Genomic DNA, 10,052 nt, shown 5'->3' with positions numbered 1-10,052 from the left:
AAATCTTTGGGGGATGATGGTTCGTACAGTTTATGCCAATGGAAAGCAGTTTTCCACAATTCATGATTTGAAGGCAGCAATTTCAGATGCTTGGGATAAACTTAAGATTGAATTCCTTCAGAATCTAATTGAAACAATGCCTAATCGAGTATTTAATGTAATTAAGTTAAATGGTGATTACATTGGCCATTAAATTGTAAGAAAACTTTGCAATTTGAAACCTGTCCGGATAAATATGTAACAGTTTTTTTGTACAAAATTTTCAAAAATATTATTTTCAGTGACAAAATGTTAATGTTTGATTAAAATTCTTATTTTGCAGTGTGGAAACATGTAAATCCATGTTATTTTTAATAAAACATTTATCACTTAATGCAGAAAATTTGGGTTTCACTTTAATTTTTTCATGTCTGTATAAATTTGAAATGCACCTTATTTCAAGATGTAATTTTTGCAAAAATAATTTTATACTTAATAAAGAAATTTGAAAATTTCATTTGTAATTTAACATTGAAAAACTGCATTTATATTTAAAATAAAAAAAATTTTACGTTTTCTAGCCAGTTGAAAATGGGATGCCAAATTTTTTGGTTGCCCCATACAGTAGTTTGCGCAACAAAAAAGCAGCCAAATGAAACATATGTCTATTGGTACCCGACAGGCATATGTTTTATATTATGTAATATGGATGCCGTATAATATCAATGTGCATAAAATCACTTTAATCCATAATGGTTGATTTTTCCCACGGCAACTCCAGTTGGATGACTCAAGACTTTATTTTAACAACTTTAACACAAATTGTACATATGCATTTCGGGCTGTTGTGACTTCACAACCCCTCTAGTGATGTTTTAGAGAGAAGAAATAATTTACATAATTTAATTTTTCCATAAATAATTTATGGAAAAGCTCAAATGTGTAATGGAGTTTTAAATTATTTTTTCTCTCTAAAACATCACTAAAGAGGAGCTGTGAAGTCATAACAGCCCAAAATGCATATGTACAGTACAATCTGTGGTAAAATTGTTAAAATAAAGTCTTGAGTCATCCAACTGGAGTTGTTGTGGGAAAAATCAACCGTTATGGATTAAAGTGATTTTATGCACATAGACATATGTTTCATTTATTACAGTTTATTTTTGTTATTTACCAATTAAAATTTTTATTATTGTTTTGTTTTGAATTCAGATTTATTCCATACAAATTGGGATTTCATATCATTATTGTTTAAAAGTTTAATATTCAGCTTAAGAAATATTTACTGTTTTTTTGTTTCTGAAAATGGGAAAAATGAATAAATTTATAAATAAAAAGAAAAGTACTTTTAAATAATTTTTACTTTACTTGGTCTAAGTTTAAAGATGTCAAGTCTAAAAATCTAAGTTAAATGCATATTTTGAACAGTAATGATTATCATTAACTTATTATAGTTTTTAATAATAAAAGAATATATACAGGAAACCCTCATTAATTCAAACTCTGATAGTTCAAAATTCTTTTAGTTTGTAACCATACTATTTGTCCTGGCCAGGGTTATAAATGATTACACTTTAATGAATTCTGTTAGTTTGAAATATTGCTACTTCAAAATTTGAAGTGAAAATTCTGTCCAAACTGTGATAAGAGTATATTAACTGGTTCATTTAGATCAAAATGCCTTTGTGCTGTAAGAGAACAATAGACCAAAAACAACTCTAATCTGGTCAATATGGCTTTGCTTTTACAGTAATGCAATTTTTGGTGTTATCTTACCCACAGACTAGCCTTGTTTCTCTTATCTCATAAAATACAGCTAGGTTTCAGGATTGCAAGATTGGGCTATGAGTAGCAGACAGATATTTGTAGGGCTCTAGACTACTACATTTGGGCAGCTTACTACTTTTTGGGTCACTTTAAAAATAATTTGGGCTGCATTTTTAGGAATTCTTTACTTTTTATAAAACTTATCTGGTAACTTGTGAGGTTATCACTGGACATGTGCTGTTTACCTGTNGAGAATTAATCAATAAACAAGAAACATTTGATCCCAGTCCATATTCTTCCTGTCCATAAAAACAAACTAATATTTTTAATTTTGCAAAAAGGAATTGTTTAGAAAAAATTGTTTCAAAACTTGCTGCCATGGATGGATTGTCCATTAATAGCATTACGACATGCTTGTTCATAGAGAATCTTTGTAACAATGGGGATATACCACAAACCTCCCTCTCAAGTAATGGATCTTATTTATACATTTTATGAAACTAAAAGAATTGGATTGTGTGAAGAACAATGGAAAAAATTTTCTATAACTTTAGATGAATGGACTAACCAGAAATCGCAGATATTTGAATATTGATATTCAAATATCTGCGATTTCAATGTACACTATTTTGAAAAAGGTTTTAATTTAGGATTCGTTTTGATAGCTAGTACTTGTGACTCTAAGGATTTCTGAGAGGGCTACAAATTTTTAACTTATGTAGCAATCAATATAGTTGCTGCAACAAATAATAGTGTTGCTGTTATTAAAAAATTTGGCCAAATATCATTTATAATTAATGAGAATAGAGAATATGTGAATAGCACAGTTGATTAACTGTGCTATTCTCATGCCATACATTTAGCAGTTACTGATGTATTATATAAAAATTAAAAAACCTGCTGAAAGTGATGTAAATGTTACAATTGAGGAATCAAAAATGATAAATCAGAGGATGACTATGACAAATTAAGTTCTGTTGATCTGGATGATCGTAGATTACTTGTGTTGTCAGACAATTATAACCAATCAATTTCCCAAATCAGAAAAATTTCAAATTTTTTAGAAAATCTCGTGTAAGAAATAGCATTCTCCAGAATTATGTAAAACAGAAAAACGGGGAAGGAATTAACTGCCAAACAAGATGGAATAGTTTAGAGGCCATGATAGAAAGATTTGTACACTTAAAAGAATTGTTGTTTTAGCTCTGAATGAAGCAGTGTGTTGTAAAATTGTAGAGCTCCTTAAAGTTTTAGGATCAGCGATACATTTAGCAGTTGAGGCCTTAGGATGACAAGTACAAATTTATTAACAAGTGAAGGCATATTTGAATTTCTGTTATGTGAATTAAAGAATTTGAAAACTGAAATTAGTTCCAAGCAGGGGTGAATCCTGACCAAAAGTTTTGGGCATGCTGAAAGATGATTATAATAAGAATAATAGGTATATGAGCCATTAATTTTGAATGTGGGGCAAGTCCATTTTTTTAAAAAATGGAGATAATGGTAGTTATAGATAAAACTTGTTATGATCTTTTTATGGGTAAACAATTTATAGTTAAAAAAAATTCAGATTCTAGTATTTGGGAGATGGAAGTTTAAGCTCTTAACAGTATTGAAAATATGTTTATTTTGAAAGTGGTGCAAGTCCATCTTAGATTGAAATTATTTTTGACCGAATATATTACGGCAAAATTTAGCTCCGGTTGCTGTATGGTGAAGCAATGTGGCCATTTGACATCATTTCTGAAATCTAGGGTGTTTCTATCTATCTATCTTTGATATTGAAAGTCGTTGGTTGTACAATATTTCATTAAGAACAAAAAGTATATCTTAATTTTGTGTTTCGATAATAATATGTTTACTTCCAACACCGAGAAGTATAAGTGGAATATGTATGTATTGAATCAAGACTTCCACAATTTTCATAATGATGAAGTTAGCATGTATGTTTGGGATGAAACTATAGCATCCCGAGGAGCACAAGAAGTAGCATCTTGCTGTTTGAAGCACTTACAGACTGTGACAACCCAAAAACACATTATAGCTAGCTTATAGTGACTTGTGCACTGGCCAAAATAGAAACATAAAGTTGGCCTTAATGTGGATGAAAATTGTNAAAAACTTTAATAAATAATAAACTAAATATAATTCTTACAAAAAAAGAATACAATTTTAAAAATATATATATTATATTCCCTTACGGTAATTACTACGACAATGATATAGCGCGAAATAGATGCGCTATATCATTACTGCGATAGGCAGCACATAGCACTTGTCTATGTGGAATGGAAAATGTTACCTTGTGAAAAGTCTAAAGTATTTAATTTTCCATATCTAACGACTCGGGTTGTTTTATTTCTGAACGATACTTTTTTAATTCTAATAAGCGTTCTCTAGTAGTCGAGTGGATAAAACCACCTAACTCTGGTAGTTAGTCGTGGGTTCGGGCATGGCCAACAGGCTGGTCACGTAGAGTTTTACGGGTTTCTTCACCTTAGTAACACCTAAATAGGATCCAGCTTCTCTTAAAAGTCTTCCTGGGATATATTCTCCCGACAGATCGCTCGAGTGTTTTTATTTTTGACCCCAAGGCCTAAATTGCGTTAGGCGCACTCAGTCGCATCGGAGAGCACTGACATTGTCACTTTAATATCTCTGTACAGTATATTCAAACCGAAGTCATGGACTTCTATTTTTTTTACAAGGATTCACATTACATTTTTGGATTCCTTATCGCAATGAATGAAAAATGGCAAAATTTAATCAAAATCTATCGAACGGATTTTGAGAATAAACACAATTCTGTAAGCCATATAGAAGAGGCTTGACTAACGCTCCACTTCAATTATCACACAAAAGCAATTATTCTCTCATTTTTAAAAGATTATTTTTTATTTAAACAAGTCATATGAAGTCGTTTAAACATTCTAAAAATTCTTTAAATTGTGTACAGTAGAAGAATATAANCTTTCTTGAAACATTTTCATCTGTTTTAATATTAAATGCCACAGTTTACTTATTTTTAATTTTTCTGATTATTGAATTGGTTCATTTTCTTGAATATTATATTTAAGAGATAATTACTAATACAAAATGAATAAGAAAAATTTTATTTAAAAGGTTACAAGATGAATTTTTAAGTCTGCAAAAAGAAATGAAATTGACACTAGAAGAAAACAAGGCAATTAATAATAAAAGTGTAGAAGCCATCGAAAAAGCTAACAAAATGGTTCAAAAGCAGCAGAAAGAAATTGAAGAATTAAAAATGAAAGTAAGTGATGAATCAACAACAACTGTCATATTACATTGGGGTAAATAATGGCTATAATAATTAGCAATTACTAATAAATTTGATGTAAGAGGAAAGCATTAGGCATCATCTCGTAATAAATTTAATAATTATAATTTAACTAAATAATTTTAGATTAGATCCGTTATTTAGCCCTATGTAATATGGCAGTTGTTGTTGATTTATTGTAATTATTGGGTTCAGTATGGATGTTTATATTTGAAAGTAAGTGATGATAAAAGAAAAGTGTGAAAGGTGTTTTTAAAATTTTTAATAATTCTTTTACAAAAATTAACTTATTTTAATATCGATTTTATAATCCCTACATTTTTAGTTTTTTTTTTTCTTTTTTCAATAAGTAGAAGAGACAAGTTGAAATTTTTCATTCATTTCGTACATCTGTTTGTTTGTTCTCATAGTTTCGCAGAAACTAATAGAATTAGAGAGTTTAAAGTTTGGATTTACTTCGAGCATCTGTCTGTTAGTAAGTTCTCTTAGAAAAAAGTCAGAATAGCTGGATTGTGTGGTTGTAGTGTAGTGGTTCTCAAACTTTCAAATAGACGTCTGTGGGTTTTAGAAAAAATTCTTACTTGTTTTACACTCTTCGTAAATGCATATGAGGTAGGTTGTATTTTATTCTAATAAAATTAAGATTTTTCTGACAATTTTTCGATAGTAAACAATTACATTTCGTATAAAGCAAAAATTAAATGGCATATTGAAATATTTACCATTAAATGAAATGAAATTTTAATGATGTAATGAGCTATTATTTATTGTGACAATTGTTCCTCACAACAATAGATAAAAAATGATAATAAGTAGATAATAACTGTAATATTTATTACAACAGTTATAAAATCTATTAACTATATATATGAGGATAGATGTTTGTCTGTTTGTTCGTTATACACTCTTAGGCCGTTTGACCAATTGTTACGAAACTCAGTAGTTACGTTCAAATACTTCCAACTTAGGTAATGTCGTACATCACCACACCAAGAGATCGATTGTATTTCTATTTATATTTGATTTGCTGGCTTTGCGCGTAGCGCCATCTATTGGCAAAAACTTTAATAAATAATAAAAGTTAAATTGCTTTTGAAAATGTTTAGTATTTACTTACAATCCTAAACATTCCTCATAGTGATAAGGATAGAGTAGAAAGACTTTCTACTATATCCTTATCATTCTTCTCTAACTGCACTTAACTAATACTCAAACATCGACACAATTCCAATTTTTCTGTTCCCGACAAAGGCCATTCAAACTGCCCAAAAACGATAGAAAATTGAATAAAAAGGCTGCATTTTAAAGGGTTTTGTGTTGAGGTTTGAATATCTTTATCATTTCTGGAATTTACACATTGAACAAAAATGGAAAATTCTTACAATTTAGCGATGATTTATCCTTTGCTTCTATTCCATTTCTTTAATCTCAATGTGTAATTGGTTCAAACACCATCATTTTCTAGGAATTATCTCATCCACAGACTCTGTAATTACTAGCCAATCAACAACTTTATTTTACCCATAAAGTTGTGGGTAAAATAATGTTGTTGATTGGCTAGTAATTAGAGTATGTGGATGTGATTAATTCTTAGAAAATAACTGTGTTTCAACCAGTTACATATTGAGGAAAAAAGTGGTAAAAGTTGTTATTATTTAGGTTTCATGACTAGGTTGTTAGAAAAAACAGTTTGAGCATATATTTTCCTTCAAATCTGCTTATTTAGGGGTTGTCACTTCTCTAGTCCAGTTGGCAAATGACAAGGATGTAGGCATTAAATGGGACAAACTTTTATTAATAGAAGAACATAGGGAAGACTCGTTGATCGGGCCATTAGAGCAATATGTTCATTCCATATCTAAGCTTCTGGATCTTCTAAATGTAATTAACACAAATGATATAGCAGCCTTCAACAACTGTTCAGAAGATCATATTGAATAAAGTTGACATCATTCAGTTAATCAGGATAAAGTTACAAATAATTTTATTTTGAATGCATTTTTTAAAAATGTTAAGATTTTAATGGCTACGAATTTGCATCCTGTTAGGTCATTTAAAGTTACAAATAATTTTATTTTGAATGCATTTTTTAAAAATGTTAAGATTTTTTTAANTATTGGATTATAAACTTACATTATCTGGTACCACAAAATATTAAAAATATATCTATTAATACTTACCAATATTTTTAAATTTATTGAAATGCAAACCTTTAAATATCTCGCAATAACAAAAATTGGACTTGCCCCACTTTCAAAATAAACGGCTCATATCTTAGCACTAAATGATAGGCAGAAATGTTATTTGGTGTGAATAAAAAGGTATGATAAAGCCCATTATATCTACAAATGAAATATATTATAATGAAAAAAGTATTAAAAATTTATGATGATAATTCAATTTTTGTGGGCCTTTGACATTGGGGGCCCAGGGCTTAAGCCCTATTAGTCCATATGTAGATCTGCCCCTGTACACAATACATGTATGCTGACAGGGTACTGCAAGCTTTCACTACAATCTGTCCGTGTTAAATGCTTCAAATTACGTCATGCACGTGCACTTGTTTGCTGCAGAAAACCTCCACACAAGCAAGTGATCAAGTTCCCGCAAGCATCGCACTGACTTAAAACGGCTAGCCGCTAGCTTCCAGTGTAAAAGGAAACACAAATGATAAGAGTTTACATTTTAGAATAAATTATTAGTGGCATATTTATTCTCATATAAAAAATATATTGACAGTCAAAACTTATTCTTAAGCGTGTGGCACATGCTAAGCAAGTTAGAATTCGCCCCTGAATTCAATAGAATTCGCCCCTGGTTCCAAGTTATTACATGCTGTAGAGACAAAGACGTCTAGCATATTTCTTCCACTAGCTGCAAAATTTGATATCATTAAATTATCTGGACAAATAATATTGAAATTATATCCAAATTATTCTACAGATGATGACTGCAAAGATGAAAAAAGTGGCAATGATGAAAATCAAGCCGTGGCTTTAAAAAAATGCTATGAAAAATCGATATATAAATATTTTCAAGAACCTGAAGAAGTGACTTTGTCCAGCCCTAAGACACTAAAAAAGGTATTAGAGGGTACAAACAGAAGAACAGAAAATTTAGATTTATAAATTAAATTTAAAAAGATTTAAATAATAATTTAATGCTTTAAAGATGATTAAATCCAGCTCACTAGCAAGTGAGAGTTTTTTCTATGTTTGGCAATTTTGTGTGCAAAACAAGCACACAGTTGAGCAATAGATCTATAGACATTCTTTGCTTTTTAAAATTATATTTTCTTAGGAAAAATAAGAAATAAAATAATATTTTATAGACACTCATCGTTGTTTGTTTTTCTATGGAGTACATTTTAGTTTGTTTATTTTTTTTATAGTTTTATGTGATATTCTAGCAGTTTTTAAGTTTTGTTTTGTGTAGACATTCGTTGATTTTATTTTGTTATATTTTTGAAATTTTATAAATATTAAATAAATTAAAAAAGTTGTAAAACTCATGTCCATTTTTTTTAAACTGGTTTTTTATAGCTTCAGTCATCCATGCTTTCTCCTCCTTATCTCTTCCAATCCCCTTTCCAACCCCCTTATCTCTTCCAATCCCCTTCCAATAGTCCTAATTTCTCTTCATATATGCAAACCATCTTAACCTACTTTCCTGCATCTTCTTAATTATAGGATCAACTTTCATTGTTCCTCTTATGTAATAATCTTAATTTTGTCCTTCATCACACCATACATTCATCTCGACATTCTCATCTCCTCTGTTTCCGACACCTTTTCCAGGGCTCTTCTGGAAATTGTACTCTCAAATTAAAAAGTTAGAAGTTAAAAATGTTGAAATTTTACAATTTTAACATTTTAAGAACTATTTACTTTCATCTTTGCTGCTTCACCATTAATCTATTTTCAGTATATTTAATGTTAAATTTGTGTCTAGATTATTTAACATAAGGATTTATTTATAAGGATATTTCCAAAAATATCCATTAAGAGATATAAGAGGAAAGACCTTTTCTCTTTATCTAAATTTCAGTTAACAATTTGACATGTTTAACATTAGAATCATTCTTGTCAATTTGATCCTTCTGGAGAGTTAAATATTGTATTTTCTTCATTTTTGAAATCTTTGTATCATTTCATTGCAGCCAATTCTTTAAACAGATCATCGTCATATTTAAGAGATTTGCTGAAACAACCAAATTTCATTCCTCCCAACATTTTTCCTCAAGCAGTAGGAAGGAAGGGTAAATACATAATTTTTTCTATTTTCTTAGGAGGTTTATTTTTTTCACATTTTAGTATCTTTGTTATAAGAATTATTGGAAAAATCCTTATAAAGATACCAAGATGTCAAAAAAAATTAAATCTTTTAAGAAAATAGAAAAAAACATTAATTTTAGTTAACAGAAATACTTTAAAAATGCAAATGAATTTAGATTAGTTTAATGCAAAATACACTATTTCAAATAAGGAATTAAGTAGATTGATTTAAAGTTGAAAATGCATTTTACAGTCAAGGCATCAAGCTGTGGAGGTTGTGAAATTTACAAGTTTCTCAGATTTGTTAAACATTATTATTATAATTTGTAAAAATAAACTTACTTATTGTTTTGTGTTGAGATAACCATCAAGTAGAATGAATGAATGCACAGTAGAATAAACAGTTGGTGCTTTTGATACAAATATTGGGTTGTTCAGAAAGTAATTTCGTTCTTTTTTACCACTAGACAGATTAGTCGTATTTTTCCTGCCATTTTCATTCTAAACCATATTATCATTATATATTTTGACAGCTGGCATTATAAGGCTTATTTGTAAAAAATTTTGTTTGGTTTTGTGCAATTGTTTATTTTTTGTGTCCCATCAAATATGGAAGATCGAAAGCAACATTTTTGGCATATTTTGCTCATTTATTGGAAGCTGGACCAAATTGGATCTTTCAACAAGACAATGCCCCTGTTCATGCCTCTAAATCAACAAAAATGTGGTTT

The 10,052-nt window shown here is 29.4% G+C and overlaps 1 protein-coding gene across 5 annotated transcripts in view; it reads left to right on the top strand.

The window, feature by feature from the left end:
- LOC111614531 (RB1-inducible coiled-coil protein 1-like) overlaps positions 1-5,103 on the top strand; it is a 30,456-nt gene extending 25,353 nt beyond the window's left edge. For 2 of the 5 annotated variants that reach the window (XR_002754948.1, XR_002754947.1), the window contains exon 3: positions 4,870-5,036. Coding sequence is in view for 1 of the 5 variants with exons in the window: in XM_023355904.1 (XP_023211672.1) it covers positions 4,870-5,068 (199 nt within the window). In the remaining 4 variants the exon portion in view is untranslated. Of the gene's footprint in view, positions 1-4,869 lie in introns of all 5 variants that reach the window. The other 3 variants (XR_002754949.1, XR_002754946.1, XM_023355904.1) reach the window with 3 other exon arrangements.
- Positions 5,104-10,052: the final 4,949 nt, after the last annotated feature.

The sequence above is a fragment of the Centruroides sculpturatus genome, unplaced genomic scaffold (assembly GCF_000671375.1).
Source record: "Centruroides sculpturatus isolate CEXI.00-Female unplaced genomic scaffold, Cexi_2.0 scaffold1798, whole genome shotgun sequence".
Lineage (NCBI taxonomy): Eukaryota > Metazoa > Arthropoda > Arachnida > Scorpiones > Buthidae > Centruroides > Centruroides sculpturatus.
This window is presented reverse-complemented; position numbering and strand designations above follow the sequence as displayed.